Source organism: Marmota marmota, unplaced genomic scaffold (genome assembly GCF_001458135.2).
Source record: "Marmota marmota marmota unplaced genomic scaffold, marMar, whole genome shotgun sequence".
In the NCBI taxonomy this organism is placed as follows: Eukaryota; Metazoa; Chordata; class Mammalia; order Rodentia; family Sciuridae; genus Marmota; species Marmota marmota.
Window position 1 is genome coordinate 2,863,838 of NW_026000222.1, and position 15,921 is coordinate 2,879,758.

At 60.2% G+C, this 15,921-nt stretch overlaps 1 protein-coding gene across 1 annotated transcript in view; it reads left to right on the forward strand.

Moving 5' to 3' along the window:
- Window positions 1-11,068, forward strand: part of CUNH16orf74 (chromosome unknown C16orf74 homolog) — a 20,378-nt gene extending 9,310 nt beyond the window's left edge. Inside the window, exons 3-4 of the mRNA XM_015496276.2 lie at window positions 8,099-8,239; window positions 10,576-11,068. Coding sequence (XP_015351762.2) covers window positions 8,099-8,239; window positions 10,576-10,634 — 200 coding nt within the window. The 3' untranslated portion in view covers window positions 10,635-11,068. The remainder of the gene's footprint in view (window positions 1-8,098; window positions 8,240-10,575) is intronic.
- Window positions 11,069-15,921: the final 4,853 nt, after the last annotated feature.

Sequence of the window (15,921 nt, forward strand, 5' to 3'; positions counted from 1 at the left end):
CCCTCCGCCACAGCAGGGGAGATGGAGCCCAGGGCTTTCTACTGCTGAGCTGAGCTATATCCCCAGCCATTTTTAATTTTTATTTTGAGACATGGTCTAACTAAGATGCTTAGATGGCCTCAAATTTGGGATCCTCCTGCCCCAGCCTCTGGGGTCTCCAGGATCACCGGGTAGCCATCACACCGCCGAGTCTCTTGCTGTTTGTCCCTGGGTGCAGGGCTTCATGCCGTGCTTTAGCAGAGCCGCACCTCAGCTTTGACCTTGCTCTTTTTTTTTTTGTTGTGCCCGGGGCTGTACCTAGGGTGCTGACCTACTGAGCCACACCCCCGGCCCTGTTTATTTTTTGAGACAGGACCTTGTGAAGTTGCTGAGGCTGACTTTGAACTTGCAGCCCTCCTGCCTCAGCCTCCCGAGTCACTGGACAGGTGTGCGCCATCACACCTGGCCGTTCTTTGACTCAGCGCTCAGGGTGGTCCTCAGAGGAAGGCCTGTTCCTGGCCGGGAGGAGGCATCACTGCCGAGGAGGACTGGTTCCAGGGCTGGTCCTGAGCCCTCTGTGCCCGGGCCCTCCATGCTGTCCCCCCATTCTCTGTGGCTGGAAGCTGAGTAGCTTCCTGGAAGGGCCGCTCTGCAGGTGGCACGGGGATGGGCTGCTGGACCTGGGCTGAAGGGGGCTCTGCCAGAGGCCGGAGGCCGGCCTGGCCGGACAGCACAGCGTGGGTGCCTTCCTCTCACCCCGTGCCCCTCCGAGCCCCTTTCTCTGGCTGCTCCCCAGTTCTCTCCAGCAGCTCATCCCTGACGCAAGTGGAGGCTTTTTCCTTAATTAAAAAGAGATTTAAAACATCCGCTGCTGTCTCGGCTGGGCCCAGCTGCCTTGAAAAGGTAGAGCCACCAGGGCCGCCCCAGTCTCATCCATAATAACACCAGGCTTTCCCTGTAATTGGAATTAAAAAAAAAAAAAAGATTAGATGCATCTGGATCCCTCTGCAGCATTTGTCAGGTTGTTTGTTTGTTTGTCTGAGTTGTTTTTTGCAGAGCTGAGGATTGACCCAGGGCCCCACAAGCCCTCCACCACCGAGCCACACCCCCAGCCCTTTTTAAATTCTGAGACAGGAGGGCGGGAACCTGCCTCAGCCTTCAAATAGCTGGGCTCACAATTGCACAGGACTATACCCAATGTGTCAGGTTGCTTTCTGAAAGACTTGCCCTAAATTCAGACACCCCACCAACAGTGACAGGCTGGTGCTGGCCCTGCTCAGCCTGTCCTCCTGCCCAGGGACTCTGCATGTGCAGGGCTACCCAGTGCCCTCTCCCCCTCTCTGCTGCCCTAGGATTGCCCCCTCTGGGAAGCCTTTCTAAATCCCACCATCTCCCCTCAATCCTGCCTCTCCCTGCTGTGACCAGTCCATCGTGTGTCCGTGTCCCTCTTCTAACTGACCCAGGCTCTAGGAGCTTATGAGCCTCTGCCCCAGGAGGGCAGCTCTGCATCAAATCCTGCATGATCCTGGGAGAGGTCCCTGACGTCTCTGTGCCTTGTTCTAATACCATCTGCTTTGTTCGGAGGACAAAGGCTGAGTCCCCTCCTCTGTGGCCAAGGGCTGGGCAGCTTCCTGGAAGGGCCTCTGCAGGTGGCACAGGATGGGCTGCTGCACCTTGGCAGGCCTGGCTGGAAGGGGGCTCTGCCAGAGGCCGGAGGACAGCCTGTGGGGCAGGACAGCGTGGGTGCCTTCCTCTCACCCTGTGCCCCTCTGAGCCCCTTTCTCTGGCTGCTCCCCAGTTCTCTCCAGCAGCTCATCCCTGGCCTCCAGGTGCTCACAAGGTCCAGCCTCGAGAGCTCACATCCCAGCCGTGGCCCCTCCCACGAAGGCTGCACTCACTGGGACCCTCCCTGCTTTTCCCCAGCAGATGCTGCAATCTTTGGGTCCCATTTCTGCTGAGGGAGCCTGGAGCAGGGGGTAGGGGAGGCAGCACTGGGGAGAGAGACCTGTTGAGACTGTTTCTCAGCCGGGTCCCCAGCCCCTGGAATGAGGCACACAGTAGAGGCACAAGTGCCCGTCACCTTAGCACTACTAGGGCCAGGCATTACCTGGGCTGTGGGACTCAGCCGAGAGCAACAGGTGGGAAGCCAGGGAGGTTGTCATAGACTGTGTCCCTCCTTCCCCAGCCCACATTGTGGCACAAGAAGGAAAAGTCGTCCCCAGGGGTTATGCTTGAGTCAGGAGTATTTTGTCCAGTGCCCACTCCAGTGGGGCACCTGCAGGGTGACGAGGCCCCTGACCTGTGTCCAGGAGTTCGTGCATACCAGCAGCTGCTCAACACTGGCTGCAGCCATGCCGGGGTGCTGGGGACAGCCCATGGAGGTGATGCCAGCCGATGCTCTTGGAGCGTGCAAGGCCAGCTCTGGGATTTTCTCCCTGCAAAGTGTGTGTAACAGTGGCGTGGCTGCTCGGGCAGGAAGCCCAGGTGTACCCCCTGGCCTTCCTCTGCTCCGTGGGTCCCATAGGTTAGAGTCCACCCTGGGTGTTATGGGGAATGGAGTCACCAGAAGGGACCCAGCACTGCCAAGGTGCTGTTCTCCAAGGGGCCAGTAGAGGGAACCTGGGAGCCACAGTGCCGGCACTGGGCCAGCTCCGGCTGCAGCTGGGGCTCAGTGGTAGCCTGTGGGTGGCCTGGGGAACACGGAGCTTGTGCTGGGGAATGGTGTCCAGTACCCAGTGGCATAGAGCATCCTGGCAGAACATGGACTTGGGATCTCGGGTTTGAGCCAGAACCAGGGCTTTGGAAGGAAGAGAAGTGGGGGCTGACACAGAAGGGGGTAGGGGGACACTTCAGGCCCCAGCCCGGCCACCTGGCCACTGCCTGTCCTTCCTTTCTAGAATGGCACTGGCTTCCTCTCTGGCTGTGTGAGGACAAACAGCAGAGGGAAAGCAGGCCTGGTGGAGAGAGTCAGGGAGGAAGGAAGCCCAGCTGGCTGTCTGGCAGGGAGGTGGCGCTCGGTGCCCACCCACCCGCCCCTGGCCAGCAGGACATCTGGGTCGCTTCTCCCACCTGCCCCACACAGGGATGTCATCCCTACCAGGTTAGTGTGGTGACTTCATTTTTAAACCAGGGAAACAGGCTCAGAGAGTAAAGCCACCCATTGCTATGTCACCCCACCTCAGGCTACCAGAACCTTCCAGAGGTGCTCACCTCCTGGCACCTCCGCAGAGCGGGACCCCAGGGCAGGGCGGGGCTGCAGTGTGTTTGCTAAGCTCCCCAGAATCTCCAGTGGGTGGCCAAGGTGGGGCAGAGGGCAGAGCAGAGTCTGACACAGCCCAGCCTGCCCGGCTGGTCCCACTGCACCTTCCCAGAGACCACACAGAAGACCCTTCCGGGCGGCTCCACACTGCCCCCACAGTGCTGGGATCAGGCCTGGGGACCCAAGTGCTCCAGAGAAGGCTTCCTGCAGAAGCTCTCGGTCCTCCGGAAGCCTCCCTGGGCCTAGACCCTTCTGCTCCTCCTGCCCTCCTGCCCCCTCCTTGGGAAACAGGCTTCAAGGAGGCCACAGGGTGGCAGGGCACTCAATTAGCAAGGGGCAGTTGTGCCTCAGGGACCCTGAGCTCCTTGGGGCAGTTGGCCTCTGTCCTCTGGCCCTCCTCCCCTCGCTCCTCCCTGGCTCCCTTCTCGCCATCTTCCTCCTGCTTCCTCTCCCCTCTCCTCCTCCCCTCTCCAGGGCCATTGAGCAACCCCTTTCAGATGAAGTGTGTGGGCTTTGTCCTGCAGCTACGGACCCTGTTACAATGCAAATGTGGGCCTGGAGGAACAGGCCTTTCTCCTGTGCATTTTGTTAGGACTTTGGAGACTAAGGTGTGGGGCCTCCTTCTGTTGGGCCCTGCAAGTCCATGGCTGGGCTAGGCAGTGTGGTGGCCCTGGCCAGCGAGGTCATGCTAGGCAGGTGCTACTCCACCCAGGGCAGCCGTGCCTCTGGCAGGAAGAAGCCGGGCTCCCAAGGTTCTGTGCCCCGTGAGGACATCACCTTGTCCCCAGGCCTGCTGGCGTGCAGAGCTCACCTGGGCACCCCCAGGCCTTAGCCACACCCCCAGGCCGCCTGCAACTGGTAAGTCAAGTTTTTCTGGGTCAGACCCTGCCTGCTCTTCCCACAGGCTGTGTCCTCCGCAGGTGGATGTGGGCTGTGGTGTGGCCCCAAGTCAGCAAAACTTTCTGGTCCTTTCAGAAAGCTGGTCAGCGCTGCCATTTGGGATCACGGTAACAGGAGCACAGGCCTTTGTAGTCACTGCTGGGTTCAGCACAGACCCTGGCTCTGCCACATCAGCTCCTAACCTGTGTGGATGACTCTCCGGCCCTCAGTGTCCATGTCTTTGAAATGGGCTGGTAACGCTTTTCCTGGGCCCCAGCACCCGTCGGGACTGATGAGGGACACCAGCGGACCCAGCAGGCCCACTCCAGTGGTCCCCTGTTGCTTCAGAGCAGGCTCAGACCCAGCAGGATAGGTTGCCAGAGAGCTGGGGGTACCCAGGAGCTCTGCGGCCCTGGGGAGAGGCAGCCACCTCCCCCAGACATCAGGGAGGGGCCTTAGTCCTCCACGCTGGGAATGAGCGAGCAAAGCCAGGCCCCAGAGAGGGAAGGTGACCGGGCTCTGTCCCTGCCAGCACTGGCCCTGCTCCAGTTCCCTGGCCCACTCTCCCCAGCCACAGGGGTCGGCCCTATTAAAACAGACTGCAAAGAGTGCGCCTTCCCTGTGCGCCGAGGCCAAGACGGTGGCACCAGATTTCTGTAGAGAGCTGCCAGCCTGGGGGAGGCCAGGCGCTGGGAGGCAGACGGGCCCATCTGTGGGCCGGAGCGGGGATTGTAGGAGGGGACGGGGACAGGGACTGATGACAAGTGCAGGTGTCTCCCAGGGGAGCTGAGCTGGCTCCGCCCTGTTCATTCTTGAAAAGCAGGTTCTGAAGTGAGCCTCGCTGGCAGGAGGTCTGTGTCAGCCTAAGGACTTTGTTCTTCAAGGAGCCAAGGCCTGGGCATGTCCAGGCCTTAGGGATCCCAAGGACACCCAGGCACACACAGACCACCCTCGCTTCTGCTGCAGCTGCACCCAAGCCAGCCTGGGGTTGATGACATGTGGAGGGACACACGATCACACGGGAGCTGCCACACTCAGCCACACACATCCCGAGGGCATCCCGAGGGCATCCCGAGGGCATCCCGAGGGCCGGGGGAAGCAGCGGAGGGGCAGGTCCTGCAGCCGTCCACTCCCTGTGAGTCAGACCATCTGGGGAGCACCTGAGCCTCAGCGTCTGCAGGATGGCCAGTGCAAAGGGTGTCTGGGTCCCCCAGGAGTCACATGTCCAAGTCCTAGCCCAGCACCTCAGACTCAGGCCCTTTGGGAACAGGGTGTGGCAGATGTGACTAGTCAGGACAAGGTCATACTGGATGGGGGGCCCTACCGGATGACTGGTGTCTTTACAAGAAAGGGACATTGGACACAGGGTGCCCGGGGAGAAGGCCGTATGAGGCTTCGACAAGCCCAGATGCCACAGACTGCCAGCGAGCCCAGAAGCCAGCAGAGAGGCCTGGAAGATTCTCCAGCCTCAGGAGACACCTCCACCCCTGACCTTTGGCCTGCCTGAGGCCACAGGTGTGTGTTGCTGAAGTCACCCAGACTGGTGCTTCCTGGGGTAGGGCCGGGAAGAGCGTGGTTTGCCACAGGTGCAGTCTGGCTGGGCGTGGCTCTCGCATGACCACCACGCCCTGAGCCGGTTGTTGGACATGGAGTGTGACCAGGCTCCATCCTATCAGCCGGGATGCTCCCAGGGCCTGGCGAGCAGCTCCCAGAGGGAGAGCAGAGGCCAGCCCTCTCCTGGGCCAGGGCCAGGGCTTTACTAAACAAAGGCCCAGAGGGATGTGATTGCCCAGGGGCACAGATAGTCCAGCTGCAAAGCCAGTGCCCTCCCTGGGCCTGCTGCCTTCAGCCCAGCCGGCCACACTGCAGACGGACAGAGGACGTGGCCCAAATTGCACGGCTCCAGGTGGCCTAGATGTGCGTGTTCTCATGGTTCAAACAGAACATCCGTTGACGGCCTGGGGTGACCTGCCCCTCAGAGGAATACCCTTAGGTGACCAGAGGGTCCAGGAAGTTCCTGTGGCTCCCCACCATGCACTTGCCACCCCTTCTCCCAGGGCCAGGCAAGCTTGCCGGCTATCAGACGTCCCCAGTGTGACAAGCTGTGAGCAGCCTGGGGAGTGGCCCTTGTTGCCCGGAGCCCCGTGGTCAGCCATGGGGCTCGGCTGGGATTTCCTGGTTCCTGGTCTCCCCTGAGGGCCCATTTGTGCCGGCAGCTGGGCTGCTGTCTTTTCTGCAGGCTGAGCTGGGGAGCAGGGGCTTGGCTGGGGCTGCTGGCTGTAGGCTCTGCCTGCCACAGGAGCTTCTCCGTGGGTTGCTTGAGTGTCCTCCCGGCAGTGACAGTACAGAGGGCCAAGGGGGGAACCGGCAGGTCTGCTGAGATGTCACCCTCAGCAAGGGCCTGTTCTGCTGGGTTTTGAAGGGTATGTAGGAGCTCACTACCCTGGCAGAGGAAGCCCAGTCCAGTCTGAGGAGCAGATTATGCAAAGGCCCAGGGGACCTGTGAGTTTGGGACATTGCAAGTAGTTTGGTAAGAGTGGCAGGTGGCAAGGAGATGAGAATACATCCTGAAGGCCCACACTGGACTATGAGGCTGCCTGGCCCAAGGTCAGCATTCCCCAGAACACCTCATGACTCATGTCATAGAGTCGTAGAGACGACCCAAGGGCCAGGCGTGGTGGCCACACCTGTAATTCCAGCAGCTCAGGAGGCTGAGGCAGGAGGATGGCGAGTTCAAAGCCAGCCTCAGCAACTGCAAGGTGCTAAGTAACTCAATGAGACTCTGTCTGTAAATAAAATACAAAACAGGCCTGGGGTGTGGCTCAGTGGTCAAGTGCCCCTGAGTCAAATCCCTAGTACCAAGAAAGAAAGAAAGAAATGGACTCAAAGGTCATCGAAGTTCAGAAAGCCTAGGGTTAAGCAGCTAGGAATCATTCCTAATTTTTTTTTAAGCTGTAGATAGACACAATACCTTTATTTTATTCTATTTTATTCTTTATGTGGTGCTGAGGATCAAACTCAGCGCCTCACACATGCTAGGCGAACGCTCTACCGCTGGGCCACAGCCCCAGCCCTGCTGATGGTTGTTTAAGCTGCTAAATTAATAAATGAATGAGATTGCTCCTCGCGCACGTGGCAGGACTTCTCTGTGAACGTGGAAGAGGAAGGTAGAGTAGACGAATATGTGGTTCCTGAACTTATTTGATTGTGTTCCTGAGAGTCTCAGAAAGCCAGTGTTCTAGGGATCGGACTTTGGGAAATGCTGTCGGTAGCTGGCGGTCTGGGTTAGGGTCAGGGCAGGCGCCCTGAGCAGGACGCGGTGTGATGGGATCTGAGGAGGCTGGAGAGGTTGAACCTGGAGGCTGCAGGATGAGTGAGGGTGGAAGAGGGGAAGGAAGAAGCAGAGGCCTGGGGAGGCAGAGTCAGGCCAAGAGGTTGGGAGGCCTGGGGACGGAGACTGAGGCTCTGGTTTCTAGGAGGCGCCACTGGCCCAGGTGGGGCAGGGGAGGGGACATCTGGCAAGGACTTTATCCAGCTGGAGGTCCATAACTGGGCATAGCCAAATGACCTGTGCCACCAGTCTCTGGGCGAGGGGACCAACGATCCAGAAGGCCTGGCGCAGAGACAACCCCAGGCCAGTGGCGGCGCCCTGCGTTCCTCAGACCTCAAGGAGGACGCAGCAGGGATCACGCAAGGGAGAAGCGACTCTGGGCATGGTGGAGGCTGGGGTCGGCTCAAATCCAGGCTCTACTGCTTCCAGCCATTCCTAGTGACGTTCTGGACACCTGCCTGTGTCCACCCTGCTCTGGGCACTCACTGCTCATCCCACCTTCCCCAGCCTTGGCTTTCCTATCTGTGGAGGAGGGACAGCGATGCCCCCTTGGCTGAGTGCTGTTGGCTCTCAGTGGTGGCAAAGGGAGGGGGCCCCAGCGGCCACTGACGCCGGCCTCTGTCCTGTGTACGTGTGTGCCTGCCTTCCAGGCTTTAAGATGTGTGTCAGCGCCAGCAGCAGCCACGACGAAGCCCCGGTCCTCAGTGACAAGAACCTGGACGTGCCCAACATCATCATTACTCCCCCAACGCCCACGGGTGTGACGCTGCCAAGGGACCCCCAGCGGACAGGTGAGGCCGTCCTGCCAGCACTGCCAGGCTGGAGACAGCTCACGGGCTCCTCCCTGCGCCCCGTGCCCAGTTCACATCCCACCTGCCCTGGGGTTTATTAAAATACCCGCTCAGGTTTGGAGACGCCCCACTGAGGGCCCCTCCCCAGGACACCAGCCCAGCAAGACCGCGTGTGCTGAGTAATTATCTTGACGGCCTTGCGGCCTTCAGGGACAGGGGATTGGAGGACTGGGCTGACCGCCACGCTGCGTGTTCTCCAGCCAGGGAAACTGATGGGCACGCCTTCCCCTGCCCACAGGAGGACCGTGCTCCGTCTCCCTGGTCGCAAACCTTGGGCTATTCAGGAGAGGCCTGGTCACAGCTCATGCCCAGAGTGCAGGTGGACCCTGGGCCTTTCAGACACAGCTGGATGCAGGCAGGGAGGGGACCACACATCAGGGAGAAGCCAGACAGGTGCCCTCTGCTCTCGGTCTGTGCCACTGGAGCTATAGGACCAGTTGTCCTCCAAGCAGAGGCTCTTGAGCCCTGCTGTGCCCTGTACTGAAGGCTGGGCTTCTTTCTTATTTGTCTGCACAGAGACTCTCAGAGCGATTTCACCCTGTTTCACAGGTGGGTAAATGGAAGTTCAGACAGGCCTAAGCCTCTTGCATGCAGCTGGTGCCGGTACGTGGCAGAGCTGGGATTCAGACCAGGCTGTGTGACCCAGGCTGTGTCATAGACGCCTCACCTGGGCACCCCCAGCAGTGGTCTGTCATGACGTGGGTCCTACTGGGCACAAGCTGGGGACGCAGCACTGAAGGCACAGCCCGGGACCGGCCCTTGGGCAGACTGTTCCAGGGGTGCTGAGCGTGGCTCTCAGTTGCTCACCACACGGAGACTGTCCAGCCCCAGGCGAGGCCGTGCTCAGCAATGATTGCACAGGTGGGCGTTCGGGGCTCCTCTCAACACTATAACCAAATACCCAAGAGTCCAACCAGCATGGTGACGTGGCTGTCACCTCATGGTGGTGGCGTCACGCAGACAGGTGCGTGAGAGGGAGTGCTTTCAGGTGAGACGGGCACCGGCGCAGGGGCCCGTCCTGCTTTCTCTAACAACCACCCACGAGAAGAAACAGAGTCCCCCAAGAACAGCCTCCATCCACCCAGGGCCACAGCCCCAGTGACCCCACCAACACCACAAGGCCCCTAGCATGGCCAGGCTGAGGGCCCAGCTTCCGTCAGGAGCTGTGGGGGCCAGCCATGTTCTACCTGCAGCAGCCATAAGCCCACTGACCTTTCCCAGGGTCTGACAGCAGGTTAAGGCTCCTACCAGCCTCCAGTGGCTCTCGTCCCAACCCTCAGGGCTGTGAACAGTGTCCCTGTCTGTAGTCTAGAAAATAGGTCCAGACAGGGTCCGTGTCTCAAGGGCACACAGCCAGGCAGAGAAGAGCAGTCCCTCTCCGCGTTCCTCCCGCACCTGGCCAGTGTCCAGTCACAGGGTGTGGGCGGCTGCAGCCCCAGGGCTCAGCTCTGCCATCAGGGCCTTCAGCGGGCCCTACTGCCTTCCCCACTCCCAGGGCTGCTGGGACACTCTGGAAGGTCTGCAGGGCGGCCTGTCAGACCTGAGGCCAGGCCCCCGGGAGGTGCCCACATCCTGACAGAGGTTTCCTTTGGGTCTCGGTGGCTCCGAGATGGGAAAGTCCAGGGAAGGGATAGGCGTCCCCTCTCATCTACTGTGGCAAGCTCAGACTGTCCTTGGCCCTTCCCTGGAGAAGGGGGACAGGCAGGGAACCCTGGGAGCCCAGGTCCTGCCTGCCCCTTACCAGCTGCAAACTGTGAGCCTCAGTTTCCCGACTGAAAAGTGGGAGGCCAGGGGGGCCTGAGAGCGGAAGGCGAGGTGGGTCCAGGCCCGTGGGAAGCGGGGGCTGAGCTCTGGTGCCCCTGGTGCTCGTTATGGAGAACAGACATGGGCCTGGCCAGGCCCTCCCAGGCTGCTCGGGACACTTCTCAGCCACCCGGGGCTCCCCAGCAGCAGCCTCCTGGACCCTGATTAGCCTTCTCTGCTGGGCCTCAACTTGTCCACAAAACAAGGGGCCACTTGGCTCCCCCAGCCTCCCCAGTGAGGCTGTGCCAAGAAGACCCCCACCCCAGGACCTCAGCAGACTCCAGAGGGCAAGGCATGGAGATGGGCCAGGGGGTGCTTGGGGTCCCCTCTCAGCCTCCAGCGACATCACTGCCCAAATGTTGGGGGAGCTCAGGGCAAAGGCTCGGGGCCCCCTGCCTCCTGGCCTGCAGCTCACAGGGAAAGGCCTGGATGGGGTGGGAGAGGGTCCGGATGTTGACCTCTCTTTCTCCTAGTCTGGCTGGATGAGATGGGGTCCTGCCCAGATGATGGAGAGGTGGACCCTGAAGCCTGAGGAGGAACAGCAGGATGGCAGCACCCAGGCAGCCTCTGCACCACAGCCCGGCTCTGGACGTCCAGGCGTGGCCACCCGGGCAGGTGTGCTGAGCAACTGGGTAGGGACCGCAAATCCTGCCCTGGACCAAGACAGGGCAGCTGGAAGAATGATGTATCTCAGGCCAGAGGCCCACGGCCTCCATGCTCTCCCTGACCCTGGTGTGGTAAAGGGAGGGGACCCTGTCCTGTGGCCATGGTGACGCCTGCCAGGGAGCCAGAGGAAGGCCATCTTCCAAATGAACACGCACTCCCGGGGCCCTGGTCCCTGAGGGCAGCAAGAGCTCCTCTCCAGTGGGGCGGCTGCCTTTCTTACAAGCTCCAGAGGTTGAAGCAGACCCCACAGTGATTCATGGTTTCTTTTTTGCATTGTGAATAAAGATCCTGCGAAACAGTGATGACGGCTCTTACTTCCCGAGGTGGAGATGGAGCGGCCCAGGGAACAAGGTCTGGGGCGTCCAGAGGCTCGCTGGGCAGGGGGGAGACATCTGGCCGTGACGGGCCCCCAGGTGCTGTCCAGCTCTCGATGTTCACACCACCACGTAGGCTCAGGGGACTGAGCGCACAGGCCTTTTCTGTGTCTGGGTCCTTTCCTGTGGCTTCCACCAGAGGCTGTGTCCCCCATAGCAGAGCCTGCAAGGATCAGGTACACGGAGTGACTTGGGAGGAGTCCCAGCACACGCAGGGGCATGGGGAGTCAGCTAGGGGCCCCAAGACCCCCCTCAGGTCTACTCCTTCACTAGGGGACTGACTGCTGAAGGTGTGGTCTGGTGGGGCCAGGAGAGGCCTGGAACAAGCTTCCCGCTGTCCCTCTCCCTCCTGACAGTGTGCAGGACACACCATGGAGTGTGGCCAGTCAGGAGAGCTGCCCCCAGCCTCAGGGGCTGGAGTCTTTTTATTAGGACTCAGTTGTGTGAACGGCTGACCTCAGCCTCCAGCCCCTCAGAGGCCAAGCTGATGTCACATGGCTGGAGGCCCCTCAGTGCACCATCTGTGCAGCCAAAGCCCCAGGTAAACAAAGACACTCGGGGGACACGCCACACACGAACACATTTCACTTCTAGGCACATTTCTCCCTTTATTGCTTGAGAAGAGGCAAGAAGGGAAGGACCCACAGAGGAGTGATGGAGCTAGAGACCCTGGGGACACCTAGGCTGAGGTCCCCTGAGGATCTGGGGGTTGTGAACCCCTCATGTCCCCCCGTTTAGGGTTGAGGCAGTAGCCTGCATCTGCCACCTCGCACTCATGCTGGGAACCTCCCAGCCCTGCCAGGCTGGCCCCCCATAGAGGGCAGTGCTGGATGCCAGGCCTTGGGGATGTGGAGGGCCCCACGGTCAGGACGGCTGCCTGGACGTGTGTCCTGCACATTGACATAGGGCCCAGCCTCAAGCCCCACACCTGGCTGAACGGCCCGGAAAGGACTCCCTGCTGAGCAAGGGCAGGAGTCCTGGTCCTGCCTCCAGCCCTCGCGGACATCTGCACACGTGCAGCCCCCAGGACGGTTGTCAGAGGCAACGGAGGGCTGGTGGGCGCCCGCCTTCTCCCTCCGCCACCCTCCTCCGGGTCTCAGGAGCCACTCCTTTTCTCCCACAGCCTGGGGACCCTAGAGCAGCCTGGCTCCTGCGTCCGGGCTCTTCGGCCTTATTTTTCTAGCTTTTGAATGAGGCTTCGCCTGCACCACGGAGGACGTGGAGCCTCGGCACACAACACAACCAGCTGAGCTCGTGCGTCCCCCATGGAGACCCCTCAGGGGTCAAGAGAGTGGCTCTCACCAGCCCACGGGTTTTGCTGAACCCTTGGAAAGGCCACTGCTCTCCCAGCCCCTCCTCTGTGGATCTGCCTGTCCTGTGACACTTCACAGAGATGGAGTCACAGCGGTGGCCTGCTTTATCCATGGCGCTGTTCCCGTCCACGGTGCTGCTACAGAACCCCTTCTGCTGGGTAGTAAATATCAGCAAGTCACTGTTCACAGCTCTGGAGGCTCAAGCCTACGACAAGCTGCCAGCAGACGGGGTGTGTGGAGACGCCCCCTTTCTTCTTCAAAGATGGTGGTTTGGGGCTGGGCTGGGGCTCAGTGGTGAGCGCTCGCCTAGCACGTGTGAGGCCCTGGGCTGCATCCTTAGCACCACATCAAAATAAAATAAAGGAATTGTGTCCACCTACAACTAAAAAAAATGTTAAGATAAAGAAAGATGGAGCCTTTGCCCTGTGCTCTCGTGTGGTAGGAAGGGCCAAGGAGCTCCTTCAACTTCTCTATGGACACTGATCCCATTCCTGAGGCTGTCACTTAGGACTTCTTGTCCCCAAGGCCCCCCTGACACTCTCCCTTTGCCTGTTAGCTTCCAACATACAAGTTTTGCAGGGACACTGGCATTCAGACATTCAGTACAGCAGTGACTTAAGTGGCTTGATTAAAATTGGTTTAAACACAACAGAGAGTTAACAGCACAGAAGGATAGGGACGGTCAGCACAGCCCATTGACTGGGGAGCTAACAGCGGGAGACGGCCACCTGCCCTCTTCCTGCCCACCCGCCCCTCGGCTGCCCTTCCTCCCGCTGGCTCACCTCTCCCACTGCCCCCAGCTCCTAGCTGTCTGACGGCCTCTTTCTGCTTTCGGTTATCCACGTCTTGCAGTCCACTGAGTCCACGCCTGTCCTCCTGCCCTGTCTGCTCCACTCTGGCTTCGACCGCCCTGGTTCTGGCCTTTGCCGCTCACCAGGACTGTGGCAAGGCCACTAGCCCATCGCCCCTACCCCATCGCCCCTACCCCATGTCTCCTCTGCCTCTGTCCCTCACTCTGTGCCAGCTTAGTACCACTCTGCACCACCTGCTTAGCAGGCTCCCAAAGCGCCCACTGACGGAGTAGAGGCCAGCACTAGCCTCGCTCACCTTCATTCCAGCCAGCCCAACTCCTGGCTTTTCCTCGGCACATTCCTCTTGTTTTGGTTATTGCCACACAGCAAATAGCCTCCAAAGTCAGTGGTTTTGCTCTTAAACCTGCAATCTGGGCAGGTCTGAAGGGACAGCTCACCTTTGTTTTGTGAGACACCAGCTGAGACGTGTCATCTAGCTAGGAGATCCGCTTCCAAGAAGGCGCACCTAGAGGAGTGTCCACCTACTGCATGGCTGACAGGTGGTCCTGGGCTCTTGGTTTCTCTCTGTAAGAGCCTCGCCTTGGGGAGTGCGGGCTTCCTCACAGATGGCAGCCGGGCTCCACGCATGAGCATCTCAAGAAAACCAGGTGGAAGCTGGTGTCCGAGGTCGCGATGCATCTCTTCTGCTGCAGGCCCTGGCCTCTCTGGATTCAAGGGAAAGGAACGTCAACACTACCCTTGATGGGAGCAATGTCAAAGCACACTGTAAGGAGAGCGCGTGGGGTGGGAGATGCCGGGCCATGCCACGGTTCCACAGTGTCCCCCAAAGTTTGTGTGTTGGAAATTCACCCCCATATCCATTCGCTCATGGTGTCTGGAGGTGGGGCCTTTGGAGGTCACTTGGATTAGATGAGGTCTTGAGGGTGGCTCATTATGGCATCAGTCGCTTTATAAGAAGAGGAAGAGACACCAACTGGCTTGCTCTGCCTTGCCACAAGGTACCCTCTGCCGTGGTGGGATGTGGCACGAAGCCCTCACCAGTTTCTGGCACAAGACTCTTGACTTCTCAGGCTCCAGAAGCATGAGCCCAGTACTCCCCTGCTCTTTCTAAATTACCAGCTGTGCTGTTCGGGCATGGCCACAGGCAGGGCCTGGGCGGCTCACACGCTCTCTGTGCAGGGCATTGTTCCCCACTCACAGAACTCTCCTGGGAATCCTCTGGGACAGTGTGCCTCAGTTTCTTTTTTGCTGGGATAGTGCACATCATGAACAGCACCCCCGACAGAGTCAGTGGCTGGAACAGCGAGCTCTGGTCCCCACTCGCTGGCGTGCATGTTGGCCGTGGCCCTGCTGGAGACTGTGAAGCACTGGGTGCTGCTGGGCTGCGCCCGAGTTCCAGTTCCCTCCTTGTCCCCTTGCTCATTGACAACCCAAGCGTGCTCGCTCGGGGACGTCAGGTGCAGAGCACAAGCTGAGCCACGTGGCAGGGCGGCCTGTGGCCATGGCCTGTCCATGCTCCCTGGCCCAGCTAATGCTAACGGGCTGCGAAGTCTCCCAATGGAGAAGGGGTGAGAAACTGCATTAAAGGGAGAGGCAGGCGCTGGGGACAAGAATCTCCACGAGGAGACACTACTGTTGTTCTCGTTTGATGAATGAGAACTCGAGGGACCTCAAGTTTCCATCACTTACCAAGGTCACCCAAGGTGACAGAAGTGGGAGACAGATCCAGGGAAAGGCTCTGACCAGCCTCAGGAGTCGGCCCTTCTTGCTCTTTGGATTGGCCAAGTCAGCCTCCCCTTCTCCTGGCTTCTCAGAGCCCCTCACTTCCCCTGGGAAGCCACACTTGACCCTTGGCCCCATCCTGCTCCCTCTTCTGCCCTGGACGCTGGGTCCCAGGGCTGGGGCTAAGCCGCAGGCAGGGAGGAGCCCCTACCTGCCTGGCACTGCTGGAGGGCCTCGGACGCTCAGCCCCGGCCAAGGCTAGTCACGCGCTCCATCCCAGCTGTTAGTGGTGGCCATGGCAACAGGACTGAGGGCTGGGAGCTGGTCAGGCTGGTGGGGCTCACAGAGGCTGCACTGCCCAGGAGGCTGGGTCTGGCTCTCTGTCTTCCAGGGGCCCCGAGTGGGCTCCTCTATCTCCTGGAGAGGCATCCTGGGCCCACGGCACCTGCGCCAATCCTGTTGGCCTCTTGTTGCACTGTTCCCAGGGTTTCGCTGCTCATTGGGGAATGGGGACAATGACATGGGGGCCAGTTGAGGGTGTGAAAGTGGGGCAGGTGGTGAGAGGGAGCGCTCTGGAGCAGACCACCTGGGATCACACCTGGCAGTGCTCCTGCACTGACTCCCACTCACAGGACAGCAGCCTTCTGCCGAAGCGCCCTCCTGCTCTCCAGGGCTTCCTCGGTGCTGTGGCAGGTGGGTGGTGGGCTCCTTGAGGCTGGGCGGAACAGCAGGCAGCTGACATGGGGAGCAGCCCTTGCTCATGTGGAGGGGCTAGTGGATAGTACCCCAGCTTCCTCAGAGGTGGCGGGCAGCTGAGGGAAATCCCGGCTCCTCGAGCTGTAACCTGCCCTGGTGGAGATCCGGCCCACGTGCACCGCCGATCCAGGAGCTCTGAGGTGGGGTCTGCACTTGGGCCGGCCGGCCTCTCTCCC